Consider the following 24,505-nt stretch of genomic DNA (forward strand, 5'->3'; position numbering starts at 1 on the left):
CTACGCCATTGTTTTAAATGTCCGCGCATGGTCCCTCCTTCTTTTTTCTACGTCCGAACAGGCGCACATAAATGATGTCAGAACTGCTGTAGGCCTCGTGCTCGTTATCATACACGTGCCCACGCTCGTGCTCGTGCATGTGCAAACGTGCTTTACAAAAGCCCACCTCTCCCAAACGGGCCGCAGCTAGACGAACTAGACTTTAGCCGTGAAACGTGCTTGGGCACGGTACGGATGGACAGTGTGAGTGCGCCCTAAGAGGCCCCCCCTACTTGGTCTACACAGGAACAAGACACCCAAATACAAAGAGTCTACTCTACTTTTAGTCTTTTTGGGTGTCTTCGTGGTCATTGTTCACTTATTTTAAAACAGTTTTCTTTGTGGTCATTTTACTTCCATTTTTAGTACTTTTGTATGTCTTTGTGATTGTTTTGCATCTATTTTTAGTCTTTTTGCATCTTTTTGCAGTAGTTTTGCATCTCTTTTTAGACCTTTAACATTTCTATGCCATTGTTTTGTTTCTCTTTGTGGTCATTTTACTTCCATCTTTACTTGTGCTGTATGTCTTTGTGATTGTTTTGCATCTATTCTTAGTAATTCTGCATCTTTTTGTGATGGTTTTACAACTATTTTTAGACATTTTATGTTTTTTTGCCTTTGTTTTGTTTCTCTCTGTGGTCATTTTACAACTATTGTTAATCATTTTGTGTGTCTTTGTTGTATTTTTTGTCTCTGTGGTTGTTCTATGACTATTTTCAGTCATTTAACATCTCTTTATGATCATTTTGTGGGTTTTCTTAGGACCCTGACCTTATGGGACCCTGATCTAATGGGCCCTTGGGCCCGTGCCCGGCAGGCCCTTTCAGTAATCCATCCATGATAACAGTTCATAAATTACAATAACAATGTTGTTTACCTTCAGAGAAAATGAAATCCAATAGAAAAGGACTGCCTGACTGCAAGGTACAGCAGTGAAAATATTCTAAATTTAAAATGAACTTACACTTATATCCACTATCGTATGTGAGCCTGAAGGTTACACAAACTACGGATAACTACCTCAAACAGCCCCACAAAGAAATAGCCGAAATATCCAAAAGCTTTTCTGGTCCGAACCTTTTTAGACCAGAGCTGCGACGCTGAGCCACAACAGAGAGGATTTAGTTTAGAGGAGCCGAACTTACGTTGATGTCCAGACTGCAGAGACTGAGCGAGTCTGCCTCCCTGCTGGCCTGCTTCCTCTTCTTCTGCAACACACAAACACACACACACACACACACACACACACACACGTTAGAGGGAGAGCAGGTGTTTTGATTTATAAGACGCGGTGATCGATAGAAACTGTCATCTTAAGACTCAGCTGTTCCGCTCTGCCTGCCGCTATAGGATCCTGGTTCATATGAGCTTCCCTGAATGAGGTTTCAAATTTATTTTATTTTATTTATCATACTTTAACTCTATTTTTTATATTGTTTAATAATAATAATAACAATAATAATAATAATACATACATACATACAATTTGCAGACAGAAGAAAATAAAGAAAAAGAACACAAAGGAAAGAAATGTTGAACTTTGATTATATGTACCTTTTCTCTTAAACACCTTGAGATTTTGTTGTATTTTATAGTGTGTTATATAAATACAATCATTATTATTATAATTATTATTATTATCATTACTATGATTATTATTAAATATAATGTTTACATGATTTGAGGTTGAGTTAGTGGTGAATGGAGACAGATCAGTCCGTTGTTTGCACAGCTCATTAGCAGAAAAACCTACTTAGGTAATAAAATTAACGTACTCATCACAGTCATCAGTTGCATGAAGCAGGTGAAGCAGCTTTCTCCTGTTATGCACCGACACTTTGGAACAAACCTCATCCCCACATGAGACCATCAGAGCTCCTGAGGCTCTGGATCCTCCAGCAGGGGGCGCTGCTGGACTCTGTTTTTATAATAATTCATTATGTGTGTGTGTACATGTATACTACAGTATGTATGTATGTACACACATATATATATTTTTTATGTATATATTTACATGTTTACTGTATAATTCATTTACAGTCTATGATCTGAACACACTGTTTGCAAATGTGAAGGAAGAATGCTCATCCGTCTTTTTAAGGGCGCCGCGTCATGAAACCATATTTGCAAACATTGGGTTGTGAAAAATAGCGATTTTTGTATCGGCCCAAGGTGTAATTTGTAATTTCTTGCATTGTTTTTCTAAACCTAATGAAGGAACCTTGTCCTGAAAATGCTGTTAAAAGTTTTAATTGTTGAAATGACTACAAGAAGTTACACTGCAATGCATTTGGTATTCCAGTTTTGCACATCAAATTAAAAAGCATGGGTGTCAAAGTCAAGGCCCGCGGGCCAGATCCGGCAACGGTAGCCTGTGAACTCACTGCAGCGCCGCAAGTAGTCAGATGTCAACTCTCAGCACACACCCCCCCCCCCCCAAATAATGGCTAAACGGAAGCGGAGGCAGAGCACATGTTCACGGAGGTAAAAGGCAAAGCTGTGCGTCTTTATCTTGATATTAAGGAACACATTTTATTTTTTAAAGGACATTTTATTTTTTGCTGTTTGCCTGTTGAAAATGTTTTCCTTGAAATAACTAAAGTCATAAGAAAATCTTGCTTTATTTATTTAATGTATAGGACAAGTTTGTTTTTGTCTGTTGGAAAATGTTTTCACCTGAAATCACTGACAGATACAAAAATATTGGATTATTCATTTAATTACTAAATAAAATACGGGTCTTGGTTCAATAGGTTATATGCATCATTTTAATATGTTTTAATAAACATTGAACCAGTCCGGCCCTCGGCTTGTAGCAAATTAGTTTTTTTGGCCCTCTGATGTTTTTGACTTTGACATCCCTGATCTAAAGGATTAAGTGGCTGTTTTCAACATTACACACTTTACATAAGGCACGGAGGGCAACACGCCGGCTGGCTTTAACCAGGAAAATGTCTCGGTCCAACGTGTGTTGAATTTTTCGGTGTGTCAGGCGTCATCGTCCTCTGTCCTGTCCAAACGCTGAACTGGAGGCCAGAAACAGTCAACGAGTTCTTCTCATAGACATTATATATGTATTTAAATTAGCCGAAATAACAATAATATATACTGTATTAACAGTTGGAATCAAGCAAAGCTATGTTTGTATTCTTTCGTGAGCTTTTTAAAGTTTTAATCCCCCGACTAGAATTTACAAAATACCATCTAAGAAAAAAGTAATATAAGCTTTAATGACTGTTAAGCTTTAAATGTAAGGGTAAACTTAAAACTTTCCTCTTTGATAAATCTTACAGCTAGGGCTTATGAGCCCTTAGCTATGTTGTTATTTTAAGCTGATTTTGTTCTGCTTAGTGATGCTGCTATAGGCCTAGTCTGCCGGGGGATAATACTTTTCCTGATACTCTGAGCTTCTCTCCTCTCTGTCTGTATCATTCATGTCTCATCAGTGCATGTTACTAATTCAACTTCTTCCCTGGAGTTGTTTGTGCTTTGTCGTCTCTCAGGTCTCTGCTGATGGTGGTGGTGCCTGCTGCCGTGGTCCTGCATGACGCTTCCTGCTGCTATTATAATCTATAACCTTAGCTGTGCTTGTTTCTACTGTTCTGCTGTATTAATAAGTCATATTCACATTACTATAGATATTATTATAGTTACTGGAAGTGTGTCTGTCTCTGTCTTTGTGTCTGTCTTTGTCTCTCTCTGTCCATCTGTCCGTCTTTTCTCTCTCTCTCTCTCCTTCTCTTCCTCTCTCCGGTGCAGACAGATGTGTGTCCTCCACAGAGCTGGGTCTGTCTGACGTTCCTGTCTGTTATAGTGAAGGTTTTCAACGCCACCGTACTCTACGGGGGAATTGTTGGGTCTGTGTAAATCATAAATAAGTCATAGAGTGTGGTCTTTACCTACTCTGTAAAGTGTCCTGAGATAACTTCTGTTATGATTTGGCACTGTAAATAAAATTGAATTGAATTGAATTGAATTGAAATATAACTGAAACTATTATATTCATATATTTATTAGCCTTTATTGAGTTTATAGTTGTAAAAACTCTGGATTTAATGATTTCAGCAGACTATAAGTGCTTTAAACACAACCTTTAAAGGCCGGTCAAAGTTGATTTATATAAACATTTAAAACAACCCCCATTTGCCCAAGTTTTACAAAAAAAACAATAGAAAAAAACATCAGACACAATGTTTTTTAAAAGTTTGAGCAGTAGAGTTGTGTCTCTACTGGAGCCTGGCACTGGACCTTTGCGGAGACGGGAACTAAGCTGCTGAATGTTACACTTACATTTTTTTAGTAAACGTTCTGTAGATAATTATTATTTTATTGAACCTTTTGATTGGTATGTATTGGTATGAAGTTTTACAAAAAAACAACAGACATTTTTTTCAAACGGGGGGCAGGTGAGCAGGATAGACGTATAAGTCAGGAGCTCCCGCATGCTAACGCGTAAATCCACTAAAACTCGTGACATAGCGACGAACTGAAAAACGGAGAATATGAGTGGAGCGTCAACATGAGCCTAGATGCAGAAAAAGCATTTGATTGGGCCAATTGGAAAATTTTATATTTAACTTGGAAAATTGTAATTGTGATTTGGATTGAATACTAAAGCATCCAGTGCATCAGGTTTATCTATAACAAACCCACAACGAGGGTAAAAGTGAATTCTGGAGAGGAACCAGACCTTAGTCCAACACTGTTTCCTTTCACATTGAGCCACTGGCCACGATGTTGAGACAAGACCCCTCAATAAATGGTACAGACGTAAATAAACGAAGACATGTACCGTATTTTTCGGTCCGGAGTAAAAGTCTCAGCAGCCGAAAATGCAAAATAAAGAAGGAAAAAAACATTTATAAGTTGCATTTTTTGGGGAAATGTATTTGATAAAATCCAACACCAAGAAACGACATTTCATCTTGAAAGGCAATTTAAAATAAAACTAGAACAGAGAACAACAGGCTGAATAAGTGTTTACGTTATATGACGCATGAACAACGAGCTGAGAACGTGCCTGGTGTGTTAACGTAACATGTTACGGTAAGAGTCATTCACAGAACTATAACATATAGAACATGCTCTACGTTTACCAAACACTCTGTCACTAATCACACAGAACTATAACATATAGAACATGCTCTACGTTTACCAAACACTGTCACTAATCACACAGAACTATAACATATAGAACACGCTCTACATTTACCAAACACTCTGTCACTGCTAATCACACAGAACAATAACATATAGAACATGCTCTACGTTTACCCGCGGCCAAACTATGACAAAAACTGTGATTTATAATCCGAAAAATACGGTAATAGGGTTGTTTGCTGATGATATTATAATGTATTTAAAAAACCCAGTTGATTCATTTAAGCAGCCGACACAGACTCTGGGAAATGTGGTTTATATTCAGGTTATAAAGTAAAAAATACTGAAAACTCAAATCCTGATGTTCAGTTGTTCACTAAACCAAGAACTTAGGGAACGGAAGATAAACTCGGCCGCAAAAGCAATCAAGTATTTGGGCATAAACATAACTACAAACCTTTCCAAATTATGCAGAAACAACTATGGACACATTGACAAAAACATAAGGGAAGATATTGACGGATGGTTAACTTACCCAATGGGATTAATTGATAGGATAAACGGGGTAAAACTGAACATCTCGCCATGTTTACTGTATGTGTTCCTATCTTTACCAGTACACATGTCAAAAGACCCATTTCACAAATGGTCTCATCTCATCTCATCTCATCTCATCTCATCTTCAGCCTCTTATCCGGGGTCGGGTCACGGGGCAGCAGCTTTAGCAGGGGACCCCAAACTTCCCTTTCCTGGGCCACATTAACCAGCTCTAACTGGGGGATCCTGAGGCGTTCCCAGGCCAGTGTGGAGATCTAATCTCTCCACCTGGTCCTGGGTCTTCCCCGAGGCCTCCTCCCAGCTGGACGTGCCTGGAACACCTCCCTAGGGAGGCGCCCAGGGTTCATCCTTACCAGATGATCCTGAACCACCTCAACTGGCTCCTTTCAACGCAAAGGAGCAGCGGCTCTACTCCGAGTTCCTCACGGATGCTGAACTTCTCCCCCTCTCTCTAAGGGCGTGACCACACTGTCCTCCCGGACCACGACCCGGACTAAGGGAGACTCCAGCCACCCTCCTGAGAAAACACATTTCAGCCGCTTGTACCCGCAACCTCGTTCTTTCGGTCATGACCGACCTGTAGATCGAGAGCTTTGTCTTCCTCAGCTCTCTTTTCGTCACAACGGTGCGGTAGAGCGACTGCAACTCCGCCCCTGCTGCTCCGATTCTCCGGCCAAACTCACGCTCCATCGTCCCCTCACTCATGAACATGATCCCGAGGTACTTGAACTCCAGTAGAGTCAACATTATATGTTAAAACCAAGTGGGAAAGGGAGCTGTGTGAGGAGGGTCCAGAAGGGATATGGTGTGATTTGTGGAGAACACAAACTCCTACACAGGGAGTCACTGAGATGGAGAGAATTTAATTGGAAGAATCTAATTCGATATTTTATCACACCTAGAATCAAAAGCAAACAGATAAGTGCTCACCAGCCATGTTGGAGATTGTGTAATGACGTGGATTCAGATCACACACACATGTTTTAGAAATGCACAAATATAGAGCCCTTCTGGGGGAATGTTTACTCAGTTCTCTGCAAGGTGTTGGGATGTATGATAGCTAAATCCTGTTTTGTTCTGTAGATTCTTCTGGTGGCTGCGAAGAAGGCCGTTACTAAAAACAAACATTTTTTCCTCCATCTTTCTAGCATGCTTGATGTCGCTCTCTGGTTTCCTAGGAAAAGTAAACATCACACTCAAAGCTTCTATCTCATAGGTTGCATTTTTGAAAGGTCAGCAGCAACAAGCACAGCGCGCCGCTACTGTGGGCGCTGCCGCTACATTGGGCACTAGTGCCATAGGAAATTAATGGAACGGCCGGCGCAAAGCGTTTTTGACCGTGTATTATGTGTCACACCTAGATTTAAAAGCAAACAGATAAGTGCTCGCCAGCCATGTTGGGGGCCTTAACTGACGTTAGAGGTGATCGTAATTGTTCACATGTTCAGCTGTTGTGTAAGTGTTTGGACCCGGAAATCATTTTGTGAAAGGGTGTCACATCAGACCGAACAGCCGGATATTTGAGAGCATAGAAGCACATGAGGCCACGTCCGGTGAAAACGAACTGCGGCTATGACTGGCGGTAAATAATATAAACCCCGCCATAATCTGTCCTGATTTTGCCTATTTCACGTTAACAGTCCTGGAAACCTCTAGCAATGGCTAATGTTAAACGGCTAAAGTATGTTTTTAAGTGAAGAAGGAAACAAAAAAAAGGACGAGGAAGAGAGGAGGAACAAAATAAAGCCAGATGACATCCAACAACACTAGTGATATTTTATCTCATGTTCAGTAACTGCAGCCATCAGATAAATGTCGTTGAGTAAAGGTAGAAGGACTCAAAAGGACAAAATAGAAACTATTATTTAAACAAAATACCAGCAGAACCTGGAAACCGTTAAGAGTTTCTTTACAAGAGTTACAAGATAAATCTTAGGGGTCAAAACATAACAACCGAGACAAGAAAACAGAAAATAAATGATATTTCTGCTGCACAAAATATCTAAATTTTGCTTTTTTTTTCTTGTGAATTACTGGACGATTTCTATGTCAAATAACAAAAGGAGAAAATTGCTCTTTGGTTAAACTGGTCACAACCGGTCGACGTGCAGAACCTGCAGTTTTTAGGGTCACGGGAGGTCGGGAAGCACTGAGCTGCTGGGACTGAAGGTCAGGGGGTCAAGTACTTTAGCTAACATCACTGCGCCTCACGCAACAACAACTTAATGTTATTCTTAACCTCTCTCACTATTTAGTGCTTCAACAAACTCATTTAGCTCGACAACCTTGATGTAAATTGCTCATTTTTCTGCTGAAATATGTCGAGTAACAATTAATTTTGTTTTATATTTCAGTTCCTTGGCATCAGATTTACAATTAAACTCCAGTAGTGTGACTTCCTGTATGCTGCCATGACGACAACAACACAGGAAGAAAACACAAAAACACCTCATGAGGTCACTGAGGACAAACAGAGAGAGAGGAATAGGAGGAGGAGGAGGAAGAGGAGGAAGAGGAGGAGTACAAGGAGGAGGGAACAAGAAAGAAGAGGTGGAAAAGAAGGAGGAGGAAGAAGCTGAGGAGGAGGAGGAAGAGGATGACGACAAAGAGGAAGAGGCTGAGGAGAAGGAGGAGGAGGAAGAGGATAAGGAGGACGACAAGGAGGAACAGATGGAGGAAGAAGACGAAGAGGACGAGGAGAAGGAGGACAAGAAAGAAAAGGTGGAGAAGAAGGAGGAGGAAGATGACAAGGAGGAAGAGGCTGAGGAGGAGGAGGATGACGACAAGGAGGAAGAGGCTGAGGAGGAGGAGGAGGACGAGAAGGAGGAGGAGGATGACGACAAGGAGGAAGAGGCTGAGGAGGAGGAGGAGGACGAGAAGGAGGAAGAAGCTGAGGACAAGGAGGAAGAGGCTGAGGAGGAGGAGGATGACAATAAGCAGGAAAAGGCTGAGGAGGAGGAAGAGGAGGAGGAGGAGGATGACGACAAGGAGGAAGAGGCTGAGGAGGATGATGACAAGGAGGAAGAGGCTGAGGACAAGGAGGAAGAGGCTGAGAAGGAGGAGGAAGAGGAGGAGGAGGAGGAAGAGGATGACAACATGGAGGAAGAGGCTGAGGAGGAGGAGGATGATGACAAAGAAGAAGAGGCTGAGGAGAAGGAGGAGGAAGAGGATGGCGACAGGGAGGAAGAGGCTGAGGAGGAGGAGGAGGAGGAGGAGGAGGAGGAGGATAACGACAAGAAGGAAGTGGCTAAGGAGGAGGAGGATGACGACAAGGAGGAAGAAGCTGAGGAGGAGGAGGAAGAGGATGACTACAGGGAGGAAGAGGCTGAGGAGGAGGAGGAGGCTGAGGAGGAGGAGTATAACAAGGAGGAAGAGGCTGAGGACGAGGAGGATGACGACAAGGAGGAAGAAGCTGAGGAGGAGGAGGAGGAAGAGGATGACGACAAGGAGGAAGAAGCTGAGGAGGAGGAGGAGGAAGAGGATGACGACAAGGAGGAAGTGGCTAAGGAGGAGGAGGAGGAGGATGATGATGACAAGGAGGAAGAGGCTGAGGAGGAGGAGGAAGAGGATGACTACAGGGAGGAAGAGGCTGAGGAGGAGGAGGAGGAGGATGATGATGAGTAGGAAGAGGCCGAGGAGGAAGAGGCTGAGGAGGAGGAGGAAGAGGATGACTACAGGGAGGAAGAGGCTGAGGAGGAGGAGGAGGAGGATGATGATGAGTAGGAAGAGGCCGAGGAGGAAGAGGCTGAGGAGGAGGAGGATGATGATGATGACAAGGAGGAAAAGGAGGAGGAAGAGGACGAGGAAGATGAGGAGGCAGATAGGAAACGGGGAGGGAAGAGGTGAAAGGTGACAAGGGGAGGACATATAAGGATGTGAGGAAAGAAGGAGGGAGACGAGGGAGAAGGAGAGAAAAAGAGGAGAGGAGAAAAGGTGAGGAGGAGGAGGAAGAGGAGGAGACGAGGAGGAGGAGGAGGAGGAGGAGGAGGAGGATGTTGGGATCACTGCCACAGAGTGTAACAATAGCAGGAAGTCTGCTGTTTGTTCAGTATTGTGTTGAGACTTTGTTTTGGGCCGGACGTTATATAACCTGGCAGACTTTACGTTTAACGCACTGTCGTTATGGAAACCAAGCAGGAGGGAGGAGCCTGGACCCCCGGTCCATTTAAGGTCAATCCTCCGTAAAATAAATAAACCATCATCTGTGTTAAACATTACCATCAACCAGCAGACGGAAAATACTTTCCAAATGTGACTGATTTAGATTTTTAAGGAATAAATATTAATTAATACGCTTATTTTACTTTATTGGAGTTAAATGAGAAGATATAATTTCCATGTATGTACCTTAAACCTGTGGTGGATAGTTTATTTTTGGCAAAAAAAAAATAAATACTAAAATAATATATAAATAATACTAAAAATACGGTAATTAAAGTGTTCTGCATTTCCTCTTAGCTCCGTTTTCAGGTTTAAGAAAATACAGCCGTGACAGGAGACTTTTCCAATCGAGAGAGAGAGAGAGAGAGACGGAGAGAGAGAGAGAGACAGAGAGAGACAGAGAGAGAGACAGAGAGAGACGGAGAGAGAGAGAGAGACAGAGAGAGGGACAGGGAGAGAGAGACAGAGAGAGAGACAGAGACAGAGAGAGGGAGAGAGGGAGAAAGAGAGAGGAGAGAGAGACAGAGAGAGAGAGAGAGACAGAGACAGAGAGAGGGACAGGGAGAGAGAGACAGAGAGAGAGACAGAGACAGAGAGAGGGAGAGAGGGAGAAAGAGAGAGGAGAGAGAGACAGAGAGAGAGAGAGAGACAGAGACAGAGAGAGAGACAGAGACAGAGAGAGGGAGAGGGAGAGAGAGAGACAGAGAGAGAGAGAGAGAGAGAGAGAGAGAGAGAGATAGAGAGAGGGAGACAGAGAGAGAGAGACAGAGAGAGACTTGAGAGCTGGTCCACAGGCTGAACTCCAACAGCACCGGGCACCAAGACCGCCCTCACACCATCCAGCCCCACCAAATTATAGCAAAAGAAAAAGACAATTACATCGACTATTGGACATCCACAACCAAAACCCAGAGCAAACTTCAATGCTATTTGGCCCTAAACAGACGATACTCCATGGCTAGTATCTGAGCTCTGTAACTGAGCCCAGACTGAGGAAAACGTTGACCATGTACAGACTCAGCGACCACAGTCTGGCTTTAGAGAGCGGCAGACACAGGCAGACCTGGCTGTCCAGAGAGGAACGGCTGTGTCGCTTCTGTCCACACAGACAGGTGGAGACAGAGCAACACTTCCTGTTGTACTGCGACACATACACTGATCTCAGAACCCTGATATACACTAAAATCACAGGTTCAACCCCAGACTTCCCCAAACTATCCGACCAAGAAAAGCTACAACATTTACTGGGAGAAAAAAGTGGCACTGCTGTAGATGCAGCGAGATATGTGAACGCCTGCCACAGGAGAAGAGACGACCTGCACAACAACACCTGACAGGAACCAGACAGACAGACAGACAGACAGATCTGTGAACGCCTGCCACAGGAGAAGAGACGAGCTGCACAACAACACCTGACATGATTTCCTCCACATGAGTTGACCTGCACACTGATATGCTGCTTATTATTGTTATTGATATCATCATTATTATTATTATTGTTGTTGTTATTGTTATCATCATCATTATTATTATTATTATTATCATCATCATTATTATTATTATTATTATTGTTATTATTATCATCATCATTATTATTGTTGTTATTATCATCATCATTATTATTATTATTATTGTTGTTGTTATTATCATCATCATCATTATTATTGTTACTTTTTTCTGTAATTCTGTACGCTTTGGCAATATTGTGAACCACAGTCATGCCAATAAAGCTTGTTGAAATTGAAATTGAAATTGAAATTGAGAGACAGAGAGAGAGAGGAGAGAGAGAGAGAGAGAGATAGAGAGAGGGAGACAGAGAGAGAGAGACAGAGAGAGAGAGACAGAGAGAGGGAGAGCGAGAGAGGGAGAGAGGGAGAGAGACAGAGGGAGAAGGAGAGCGACAGACAGAGAGACAGAGAGAAGGAGACAGAGAGAGGGAGAGGGAGAGAGACGGACAGAGGGAGAGAGAGAGAGAGAGAGAGAGAGAGAGACAGAGAGAAGGAGACAGAGAGAGAGAGAGGGAGAGAGACAGACAGAGGGAGAGAGAGAGACAGAGAGAGGGAGAGAGAGAGAGAGAGAGAGAGAGAGAGAGAGAGAGCTCCTATTGGCTCAGGACCAGGGGTGAAAGGAGTTTTAATTTCATATTTCATATTTTCATATTGATCCACGCACCAAAAAACCCACTTTATTATTTATTATAGTCTACTTATCAAGCATTCACTAGAACAACTTATCACTATAGTACTGTTTTTGTTGAAGTAGCACGTCAATAAAGATGACGGACACGGGGTTTATCCAATCATATGCCAGGATGTTTGATAACTTATATTTCATGTATATAATTCAATGCTATATGTTTATTTTGCTTGTGTTCATGTTTATATTTATGTAGGCATTAAGGTCAGATCAAGTCAAATTCCTTGCAATGGAAAGTGCCTGTCAATAAACCTGATTTTGATTTTGATAAGGCCCAGCCTCCTGAAATCAGTTCCCAGTCGAGAGATCCCAGATGGAAGAAATCGATCTGGCGAGAGTCGGGTTAGGAGGAGAGTATCTCATTAAAAAGAAAATTTAATTTAATTAAAAATCTCCACAGAAGGGGAATAAAGGGGAAATGTCACACTGATACATTGTTAAGTAGCTCTGTAGTCAGTTGGTTTTAATTTGACAGTATTTTTTAAATTAATATTATGGCGCTAATTAAATTTATTTCTTTACAGTGTTATGAATTCAATTCAATTCAAAAAACTTTATTTGTCCCCTAAGGGCCATTCAGGGCACACAGAGCAGCAAATAACGACAGTGCAACTATACAAAAACATTTTAACCTATCAACAAGAATAAAGTGTAAAAGAAGAGTAAGTGTCAGGATGTTAGTGTGTTAGTTACAGGTTAGATACGGAGAACATCGTCGGCGTGAGATGTAGAAAGACATGCGTGTAACAGATGTAAGCAGACATGTGAACGGGTGTATATGATGTAAACATGCAGTAGACTGTTAAAACAGGTATAAACAGAACAGAACTGTAGTGCAGAGAAGATATAAGTGGACAGTGATCGGGTTCAGATGAAGTCAGACATGATACATGTGTGTAATGAGCAGACGACACACTGGTTTCTTCAATGTCTCTTTAAATAAAACAGTTTTTCTGAGCTTTTTTTGTTGCTATTGATTGAAAAGAATATTGAGAAGTGGTTTGCATCATATTAGATAATGTCCCATGATGAAATGCAAGAGCATCACACTGATCAATATTCAAATTAGTGCATCTCATGCTCTTTGATGAGCAACATCCGTAATGTATATTGTAGAGAAAATAGCACAAAACTGCACTTTGCACTACACTTACTCAAGTACTGTACATGAGGTACTTGTACTTTACTCAAGCATTTTAATTTTATGCAACTTCTTATTAAATATCTTACAAAATATGATGCTTTGCTGTGGATTTAACTACCCAGCGGCATCTAAAGGAGTTCAAATGAGCACAAAATTAAACATCTACAGCAGTAAAATGCAACTTACAGTATCATTCATCCAAAATAGAAGTAAAACACTGACTGGGAACATTTTACTACTTCTACTTTTCATACTTTAAGAACATTTCGAGTAAATACTTCGACACTTTTAAGGTTTTGATTGAAGGACGTTAACTTGTAGTGGGATATTTTCACAGTGCAATTTAAGTATTTCTACTTAATTAAAGGATCTGAATACTTCCCCCACCACTCATGTAGACACAGACTTAAACATGGATGCACACGTTGAATGAAGCATGATTTTGGTGTGTCACGTTGCTGAGAACGTGTCCGCCTTTAAAAACACTGAGGTGAGTTAACGAAGTTATCAGTGCATCTAATCAGAAGTTGGACAAAAAGCAGCAAACTCATCGTACGACAAGAAGACGACGGTTCTGCGGTGTTTGTGACTCACCCGATAGTAAACAAACAGACAGCAGCCCATCGTCAAGAGAAGAGCTGCTCCTCAAACTCAAGTGCAAGTGTTTAATTAATGCTTTCTCTGTGCACAGTCATCTGCTGCTTCTTCTCTTCTTTCTTCTTCTCCTCCTACTCCTCCAGGTCACTTTGCTTTTTACCGCAAAGTCTCATCAGCTGTTGTTTCTTTTCTCCTCCTCACACAGCACCTGTGTCTGCTTTCTCTTGTTTCTGCTGCCTCTCTCCTCCTTCACAGTCACATTGCTATTCTCTTCTTTGTTCTTCTTTCTTCAGGTTATTCTCTTTCGTCCTGCTCAGTCTCTATCCCTTCTCTTTCTTCTGTTCGCTGCCCTCCTCTCTCTTCTCCTCCTCCACCTCCTCGGCCCTCAGCTTCACCACCTCTCTGAGTGGATCTACAGACCCTCAGGAACAGGAACCCCCTCACAATGCGTGTGTTTGTGTGTATGTGTGTGTGTCTACTGAGTTCCCTTTGGACAAACAGGAAGTGACGGTCGTTGGGGGAAACCGGCTGTCTAAAATTAGGAGCTACAGGAGACATGGAGACACCAGTGGAGACACACAGAGATCTTTAACCTTCAAAATGCAAAGTGACATGTTTATTATTTTGTTTCGTCAACAATGAAACCTCTAACTGATCCAAACCCTTGTAAGCCATGTTTGTTGCTACATTTACTACCCTCCTGGCACACCGCCATCTCCCTCTGGATGAGGGATGTATAGTCAAACCTGAAGCCTGAAATCAGAGAAACACAAGAGGGATGTTGGGATGTCGGGATGTTGTTTCTGCCATAAGCACGGTTCCATGACGTCACGGTTTAAGAACCGTAACAATCGTAAAAGGTGCGATATCTACGGTGTCCTGATGTTCTGCGTTGTTGCCCTTTGAAAAACAAATCTCCAGAGTCACGTTGTTTATGCGTTTGGTGAAATCTCCCCTCTCGAATTTGTGTGTGAGAGAGTTGTCGTGCCACTCAAATGAAGTGCGGAGAAGAGCTAAAAGCTAAAAATCTGTAGCGAGAAGCATTTTCCTGAAGGCGCATTCTCCAAAATGAGCAGAAGGTTGTTGTTGTAGAGGGTGGATATCCAGGTTGCAAAATGCGGTGTCTAAAAGTGAACGCAAAGGGTCCAACACTTGGGAAAAGTTACAACATCTTCAAGATGTATCATCCACTCCTTTATGCTCAAGTCAAATAACTTAGATAGCAGATGTAACGTCCATAAGCGGGACCTAAACAGTTTAAACTAAGGGTCTTGTTGGGCTATGTTAGCCTGGAAACAGAGGAATCTGCCAAACTCATGTTTCATGTGTTCTGGCAGATACATCTGGCCCCTCTCCCATTCAGGCAGGTTCAACACGTCACACGCTTTGATGACGTAATCGCGATGCGTGGCTTTGTTTCCAAATCTTTCCGTAGACCGCAGAGTTTTTGTGCGTCTTGTCGACTGTTTTTGAATATTTTCATCGACCAAATCTGCAGTAAACACTCCACCTCCGCATCACACCAACCTGAACCTTTCACCGCCATTGTTTGAAATGTCCGCGCATGGTCCCTCCTTCTTTTTTCTATGTCCCAACAGGCGCACATAAAATAACGTCAGAACCGCCGTAGGCCTCGTACACGTGCGCACGCTCGTGCTTGTACATGTGCAAACGTGCTTTACAAAAGCCCACCTCTCCCAAACGGGCCGTGGACGGGAAGCGTATGGTTGCACTCACACTGGTCAAACGAACTAGACTTTACCCGTGTAATGTGTTTGGGCACGGTACGGATGGACAGTATGCCCTTAGGGCGCACTCAGACTGTCCTTCCGCAACGCGCCCTGGGCTTTAGGCCATTGTTTTAAATGTCCGCGCATGCTCCCTCCAGGCGCACAGAAAATTACCTCAGAACAACTGTAGGCCTTGTGCTCGTACATGTGCAAACTTGCTTTACAAAAGCCCACCTATCCCAAACGGGCCGCGGCCGACACTGGTCAAACGAACTAGACTTTAGCCTTGAAACGTGCTTGGCACGGCAGGATGGACAGTGTGAGTGCGCCCTTAGTGTACTGTTGAGCAGACTAATTAATTGTCTGGTGATGCCAGGCAGGGAAATGAAGTAATTACCTGGATGTAACTCGAGTTGTATAAGTACATGATGAACCTTATATTTTAAGTATAAAGTAGGCTGACATGTTTTAATTGCAGGACCAAAAAAGTGTTTATGAGTATTTTTCCTTCCAAAGTGTCAAATACTAAATTTACTCATTAATAATTGTTAAAATTGTGAAAACTGTGATATTTCCTCTGACAATAATCATGATATGAACACCTCATATCAGGACATCCTTATATCAAACAAGTACATGAATAAATAATGAAATTATCATGTTTGGACCCTTTTCACAGTTTCACTTTGCATCACTAAAAGCATTTTATCAACTTCTTACATTGTGTACACTCTGATATACATGAAAACTAGAGATGCACCAATAAAAAAAATTTCCTATCTAATCTGATAGCGATACCAGGGCTGAGCGTATCGACCCATACCCATTACCGCTCCGATCCTACTGTTGAATGAATGAAGCGTAGACCTGTCCATGTGAGTGAAGGCATCAGGGTCGACATAAACATTTAGCCTTGTTAAATAAAAGGTTACAAATTAACACAGATGTAAATGTACTTAATATTAGCAGCAAAAATAAATAAATAACACTTCCATGTAAAGTGCACTGCAAACAGATATTTTAAATGTAATATAAAACCCTAACTGGTGCTGCAAACATAGAATTGAAGTGGCAAGATCGCTGTAACTGTATTACTGTGTTTGATAATAATAAAAAAGAAATTACAAGCGGCCGAAATGTGTTTCCTCAGGAGGGGAGCTGGAGTCTCCCTTAGAGAGAGGGGGAGAAGTTCAGCATCCGTGAGGAACTCGGAGTAGAGCCGCTGCTCCTTTGCGTTGAAAGGAGCCAGTTGAGGTGGTTCAGGATCATCTGGTAAGGATGAACCCTGGGCGCCTCCCTAGGGAGGTGTTCCAGGCACGTCCAGCTGGGAGGAGGCCTCGGGGAAGACCCAGGACCAGGTGGAGAGATTAGATCTCCACACTGGCCTGGGAACACCTCGGGATCCCCCAGTTAGAGCTGGTTAATGTGGCCCGGGAAAGGGAAGTTTGGGGTCCCCTGCTAAAGCTGCTGCCCCCACGACCCGACCCCGGATAAGAGGCTGAAGATGAGATGATGGATCGGCCTCATTCATCCAATATTGGATCTGGCTGATTAGTCAATATCGGCGCCGTTATCCGGTCTGCTTGTCGGATTGGTGCATCTCCAATACAAACCCTATTATCATCTTTGATCTCCATCTAGCGCCATCATCAGGTCGACATTTTATTTGTCCGATACTTTGATTTATGACCAAATACCTGCTAACACATTTTAATGAGTTAAGTTGTCCTTGTGAGCATGTAAGCATTTTAATTACTTTTAAGTATTTTCACACTGTGGTATTGCTGCTTATATTTCATTAAAAGATACAAGTACTTCTTCCACCACTAAACATGAATAAAACAAACCACAAACACCTTTGAAAAGCAAATCACGCTCTCCTTAAGTAAGACGTTCTTCACCTTTTCTTATCCTTCATTATCTGTAATGCAGGCGCCTGCATTATGTCTAAATAAAGGGTCATAACGCAGTGAATAAAGTGACTCAGATTTGTTCTTACCCCTCTGAGGGACCAGCCGTCAGGAGGAAGAGGGAAGGAGGAAGTCTTTTTCTGCAGCTTCGACCTGAAGGAAAGGAAGAAGGAAGGAAAAAGAGACAGATGAAGGGAGGAGAGAAGGAAGGAAGATAGATTTTTTAGCGTTCGTAAGCTTCACTTGGCTCAGAACATTAAAAATTAAATCAGATTTATATCTTTAAATGATGAGGTGTCATGATCTGGCTCTGTCAGTGCCCTCCTCTCCTTCGTCTTGTGTGTGTTTGTCTCCCTCTGTCTGCGTTTCCCTGCATGTGCTTCTCCCTGTCTGTCTGTAGGTCCGGTAGGCGTTCCCCAAAGCTGCAGCCTGTTAGCTGATTACACCAACACCTTAAAAGCCTGAGGCTGGCAGGCATGCAGCGCCGGACCGTCGTCGACCCAACATTGATAAAACTATTCCCCCCAGACTGGCATCCCCTTTCTCGAAGTGATTTTCACGCTCCCCGTTGAAAGCTTACTAATCGTGTTTGTGTTCTGTTTTTTTCTCTCCGTAGTTTCCCGTGTTCCCGATCTCCCGTCCGTCTCCCGATCTCCCGTCGTCTCCCCGTTCTTGTATTTCCGTGTTTGTTCAGTTAGTCTTGTGTTTGATCATCTGTAGTGTTTTTCCGTTTGTATTTATTAAACGTTTCATTTGTAACTTTCTTTTGTCCGTGTCTGCATTGAGTCCACCTTTGTGTTATACCTGTACCGTTCATGACATGAGGATTACACTTGAGTGTTATATTTAAATGGACTTGAAGAGATTCAAATGTATAAATCCTAGAGGATGAAGTTTGACTCTTCTGTGTTTTGTAAATTGAAGGCAGTGTCCTGTTTGACCAGAGCTCCCTCTGCTGGGATCTGCTGGTCACTACAGCTAAACTAATTAAAAAGGGCTGGAGTTTAACATATTTCATCTGTAAGTCATAACAACATCACACAAAAACACACACACACACACCCTCTTCTGTGTCTGTGTGTGTGTGAGAGAAAGTGATCGTCACAGGAGTAAACAAATGATGCAGAGAGAGAGAGAGAGAGAGAGAGAGAGAGAGACGTTCTGGACCTGGTTGCACCAGCTTAGCCTAATTATAACTTAAAATTGGGTGTGTGGGTGTGTGTATGTTTGTGAATATGGCTATGTATGTGCGTGAGTGTGTATGTATTTGTGTAGCTCTTTGTGTATATTTGTGGGGGTGGGAGGTCTTTGTTGTTCATGTTTTGTTTTGTTAAGTTAAGTACCATATGAATAAAGTTGATTTGATTTAATGTGTGTATGTGTGTGTGTGTGTGTGTGCAAGTGTGTGTTCATGTGCGTGTGTGTTTGTGTGTGTGTGTGTGTGTGTGTGTGTGTGTGTGTGTGAGTGTGTTACAAGTACAAGTGTTTAAATATGTGTATGTTTAAGTGTGTGACTCATTCATTCCTGGGAGTTGTTGCAGTGTTTTTTCCAATAGCACAAATCATCCCACCCTGGATGTACACACACGAACACACACACACACACACACACACACACACACACACACACACACACACACACACATTTATAATCCAGATCAGAGGTGTGTTTGACTGCAGGTTCCTGCTTCTCTCTCTTTGTTTTCTCTCACCCCACCATCTGTTTTTAATCCCTCAGTTTTCAGACTCAAACTAAAAAATGGGAAGTTCTTAAATAGTATAAAAACTTTTACTTCAGTCAAAATGTTAAACCAAAAGCAACAATGCACTGATCAAAGTATTGTCTGTGTATCCAGAGCCTGATATCTCTCCTTCCTCTGTGTCACAGAGCTCCAAACTTTAGGTTATTTACATAACCCCTGTTCTCTTGTCTGTCTCTGTTCGTCTCTATGTGTCCTGTGATAGACTGGCGTCCTGTCCAGGGTGGACCCCGCCTCACGCCCAATGTCAGCTGGGATCAGCTCCAGCACCCCCTCGACCCTGACCCCGGGATAAGCGGTTGAAGAGGAATGAATGAATGTTCTCTGAGTAATATGAGTGAGATGCACACCAGTAGCCTACATATATATGTAAATATATATACATGTATATCTTATCTAGCGTCCACCAACCCACAGGTAAAGGTACTCTGTTCAGGGCCGTATCTACAGGGGGGTTAAGGGTAGAGCTACTGTAGAGCCTTGCCCCCCCAACTGCCCCCTAACTTTTGTGTTCTTAAAACTATACTTGTAAAAACAAACTGCCACTATGTCCACAAGCTTTTCAAAGCATTGAAACAAACAATAAACTGGCAAAAAGTGAATAATTGTAAATATAATCTTAGGCCCCTGACCCACTGAGCTACGGCCCTGCATCAAAGGTGCAGAGCAGCGTTCACGGTCCGGCTCACACAGCGAGTCTGCTGCGGGGGAAAGAGTGGAGCGACTGAGATTAGCCCCTTAAGCCCCTCCAGAACCACAGCCCGATCCCACGGTGGCACCACTGGTCTGGACACGGGGAGAAGCCTGCGCACTCGCTTCATTAAACCGCCAATCAGCAGCTGTCGGCTCGTATATACATATATATATGTTTAGTTTCACTTTTAGAAACAAAAGGAAATGTGCACTATTTTGCAGTTTATACCTCAGAAACAATCATCAGCACCTGGCCTCGTTAAAGAACAAATAACAAATATAATTGTACAAACAAATACGCCACCTCCTCTGGGAAGACCGGGAGAAGTTGCTTCGACGCGCTCTTGGCCAAGGGATTAGATATGAAACTGTTTATCACGGCTGATTTTATGGATGTTTCTGATCTCAGCTACTTTGATCAGAGGAAACTGATTGTTAATCAATAGAGTGATAGAAACTGATTCATGACTGTTAAGGGTGTGTTAAGTGTCCCCGTTTTAGTTTATCGAAGACAAAAACATGACATGATTTGGAGGTTTTTACGCCTGTATATTTGTTCATGTTTATAAATGTTTACATCTTCAGTAGGAACCAGTGGACTTGGGGCTTAGGGCGCACTCACACTGTCCATCCGTCCCGTGCCCTTTGGTTTAGGGTACTTGTCCCCCCCCCCAGACCCGTTTGTACTCACACTACCTGGGCCTCGCGCAAATGCTTCTTGCTGCCTATACGTCATCACGCCGTAACACGTCGCACGCATTGATGACGTCATCACGATGCGTGGCTTTGTTTACAAATCTTTCCACAGACCTCAGAGTTTTTGTGCGTCTTGTCGACTGTTTTTGAATCTTTTCATCGACCAAATCTGCAGTAAACACTCCACCTCCGCATCACACCAACGTGAACCTTTCACCGCCATTGTCCGAACAGGCGCACATAAAATGACGTCAGAACTGCCGTAGGCCTCGTGCTCGTACACGTGCGCACGCTCGTGCTCGTACATGTGCAAATGTGCTTTACAAAAGCCCACCTCTCCCAAACGGGACGTGGACGGCAAGCATACTACGGTAAAGCGTGCGGTTGCGCTCACACTGGTCAAACAAACTAGACTTTAGCCGTGAAACGTGCTTGGGCACGGTACGGATGGACAGTTGAGTGCGCCCTTAGAGTCACAGAAGTCAGTACTAGAGATACATTGTTTTTTGGTCTTTTAATTGATTTAGTTAAATATCGCCATTAGTTAAATATCATTAAAATGTTCAAAAATGACTTCCATGATTTGCTTACTCACTAAACCGTATCTGCTGATGAAGACTGTGATCAAAAGCTCCAGAACAAGCGGGTTAGTGGGACTTTGGATGAGCGTGTTTTGTGAACCGTCAAGCTCAATTATCAAAAACACTCCAACAAAACACACAGCTGCTGCAAACAGCCGTTAGTAATGTGATTTCAGAGCGGCGTCTTATCTTCCAGGCAGGTGGATGACGTTTTCCTCTACAGGAAAACGCTGGACATGATGTGATGACATAGTCCAGGAAACAGCGGAGGAAACGCTGACCAGCTGATCTCAGGACAGATCCACAAATCTCAGCTCAACTGAAGCTGCTCCACCCAAATGAAATGTTTTCAATGTTTCCAAATATAAAGCTACATCATTTAAGTTATTCATCAAGCAATAAGACCAAATATTTGCTGCTTTTCCCTTATTTTTAACATAAAAAAATGACATTTGTCTGCGTTTTAAACACGTGTGCTGATTGATAGTTTCATGACTAATACTAAAATAATGTTTTTTGTCAATACCTTACTTAATTAAACCTGTGAATATTCTCGTTTGTCCAGGTCTAACCACGTCCAGTTTCTTCTGACTGAAATTGCCTTCATTCATTCATTCATCTTCAACCGCTTGTCCCTGTCGGGGTCATGGGGGGCTGGAGCCGATCCCATCTGACAACGGGCGCAAGACGGGGTCCACCCTGGACAGGACGCCAGTCTATCACAGGGCACATAGAGACGCACAGAGACAGACAACCATTCACACCTACGGGTGATTTAGAGTCATCAATGAACCGAACACCTGCACGTCTTTGGACTGTGGGAGGAAACCGGAGAACCCGGAGAAAACCCACGCAGACACGGGGAGAACATGCAAACTCCACACAGAAGGAACCCAGCCGGGATGCGAACCTGGAACCTTCTCGCTGTGAGGCGACAGTGCTATCCGAGAAAAAACTTTTTCCATTTAATTAAAATTTCTCAAATGTTAAATGTTCTCTTAACACAAGCAAATGTACAAGAACATTTTAAAAACATGTTAAAGAGGCCAAGCTAACCTTGGGCTGGGCGATATAGCATAAAGTTCTGTCTATAAATTTAAAAAAAGAACAAACTATTGTTTTAAGACCGACTTTGGGAGGCTAACCTCTAACTTCAGATTGAAAAGACATATTTTATAAAGGCTGTCATGCAAACAATTAAAGCCCCGTGTCTGCGTGGGTTTCCTCCGGGTTCTCCGGTTTCCTCCCACAGTCCAAAGACGTGCAGGTGTTCGGTTCATTGATGACTCTAAATCACCCGTAGGTGTGAATGTTTGTCTGTCTCTGTTCGTCTCTATGTGTCCTGTGATAGACTGGCGTCCTGTCCAGGGTGGACCCCGCCTCACGCCCGATGTCAGCTGGGATCGGCTCCAGCCCCCCGCGACCCCGACCCCGGGATAAGCGGTTGAAGATGAATGAATGAATGATGAGTCAAAAACCAAAATCTGAACTGATCAAAACTGTTAATCACACACACACAGCTGCATATACATGTATAAAACGAAAGGCAGGTGGTGTAGATGTGTGTGAGTTTTATGCACCTGTCCAAAGCTATAAATACACACACACACACACACACTCACACACAAAAAACACACACACACACACACACACACCTCCTAGAACCAGCAGAGCAGCATACTACCGGTAGAAACATGATGATTAGCGACAGAACAATCTTCTTTGTCCCTCGACAGCAGCAGAACCACATTCTTCCATGATCACCAGCGCCTGGATCAAGGTGCCTCGTCTGTTATTGTGACTGAACGCAAACATTCACACGTTCAACACATTATTACTTAAGCGTTTATGAAAAATGTTGGGAATATATCATCAAATCAAATAACTCTGGTGGAGCTTTTTAGCCTCTTTTTGTACAGAATCAGAAATGCTTTAATAATGGGGGGTAAATTAATTAAATCATTTTATGTTAATTATCACATTTTCTGCTGCAGCTGTTTTAATCAAACAAGCTCTTAAAAACACCCACTGTACGTGACCTGCTCAGCATTTAGCAGCTACAGGGACAGATGTTTCCTCCAGGAGTAGGTGGAGACTAAAACAAGAGCTTAAAGAGAGTGAATATCGGACTTACATTCACAATAATTAAAGGTTGAATGTGTAGAATCTTTATTAAAAGCTATATTTTTAAACAAAATACAATCCACAGGGCATTTTGAGGGGTACACAATGAAAGTATTGCTTTTCCATAAAATAATATATTTAATCTGAATTAATATTTTGACGGGTTTAACAAAGACTTTCTGTCACGTTCTGTTTACATTGTACCAGCCAATAGCGTTGGGCGTTGCTGGTTGCCAGGGATGTCTGTTGTTGGGTGCAGCTACTGCAGGCTGGCACTGAGTGAAATGGAGTTTGTCAATCCTGCAGCTGCTTATTTGTCCCAGCAGCTGAGTGAGCGGAGACGGGCAACAACCAGAGTCAGTATAGGCCGAACATTCACTCCATGGACTGAGATAAAGGAGTTCAACGGCGTTAAAACACACGCACAAATGTAAACGTTTCTCCTTGATCAGTAAGCTAACTTTCATGTTTATGTAGCTGTAGCGGCTAGCGCTAACTGTCAGTCAAACTCCTCTAATACTTGTTTTTATGGTGTGATTTGCCTGAGAGGACGGGTTCAAACAGACTCAAACAGACTCTGGTGTCCTTTAGGCTACTGGGACGGGTCTGACCAACCTGGCAACCTGAGTACTGGAGTTATTTTTTGTTGTTGCGACTACGATCTTGAGGCACTAGATGGCGGTGTTCTGCTCATTCTCAAATTATAAGTGCTGCCCAAAGCCTCATGCGAGCTGTAGTTGATGTATGTTGTCATTGTTTTATCTTTTGTTATTTTTACTTTAAGGCCTACAGAAGTAAATGGCCGTTACCGATCTTAGAATATGGACAGAAAACCACAAGAATAAATATTCAGTGGAAAAGGAAATAAACATAATTCTTGTGTGTTTGTGTTTGTGTGTGTATATATAGTAGTCTTTTCTTTTACTTACAGTAATGAAAAGAAACAACACCACAATAGGCCTCAATACTAACTTTAAAGTGGTTTTCTGTCTTTATTTTGAGTAATTAAGATACTGTGCATTTAAACGTCAGCTTAAAAATGAAAATGTGACATAAAAGAATCCGAGCTTTATAACAGAAACAGCAAAATGGTTTTCTTTACGTCATTTGTGCGGTCAAACAACGATCCCCATTGACACAGATGCCTGTGGGCACGCATGTAAACACACACACATGCAGCGTTATCATGTGCAGTTATCTGGTTCTGACTGTAACA

At 42.5% G+C, this 24,505-nt stretch overlaps 1 protein-coding gene across 1 annotated transcript in view; it reads right to left on the minus strand.

The window, feature by feature from the left end:
- Nucleotides 1-24,505, minus strand: part of arhgef3 (Rho guanine nucleotide exchange factor (GEF) 3) — a gene marked incomplete at its 3' end in the record, with an annotated part of 53,054 nt that overhangs the window by 24,975 nt on the left and 3,574 nt on the right. Inside the window, exons 2-3 of the mRNA XM_083939638.1 lie at nt 17,525-17,588; nt 1,185-1,247 (exon numbers count right to left, since the gene is read on the minus strand). Of these exons, the coding sequence (XP_083795764.1) occupies nt 1,185-1,247; nt 17,525-17,588 (127 nt within the window). The remainder of the gene's footprint in view (nt 1-1,184; nt 1,248-17,524; nt 17,589-24,505) is intronic.

Source organism: Echiichthys vipera (genome assembly GCF_963691815.1).
Source record: "Echiichthys vipera genome assembly, chromosome: X".
Taxonomy (NCBI): domain Eukaryota; kingdom Metazoa; phylum Chordata; class Actinopteri; order Perciformes; family Trachinidae; genus Echiichthys; species Echiichthys vipera.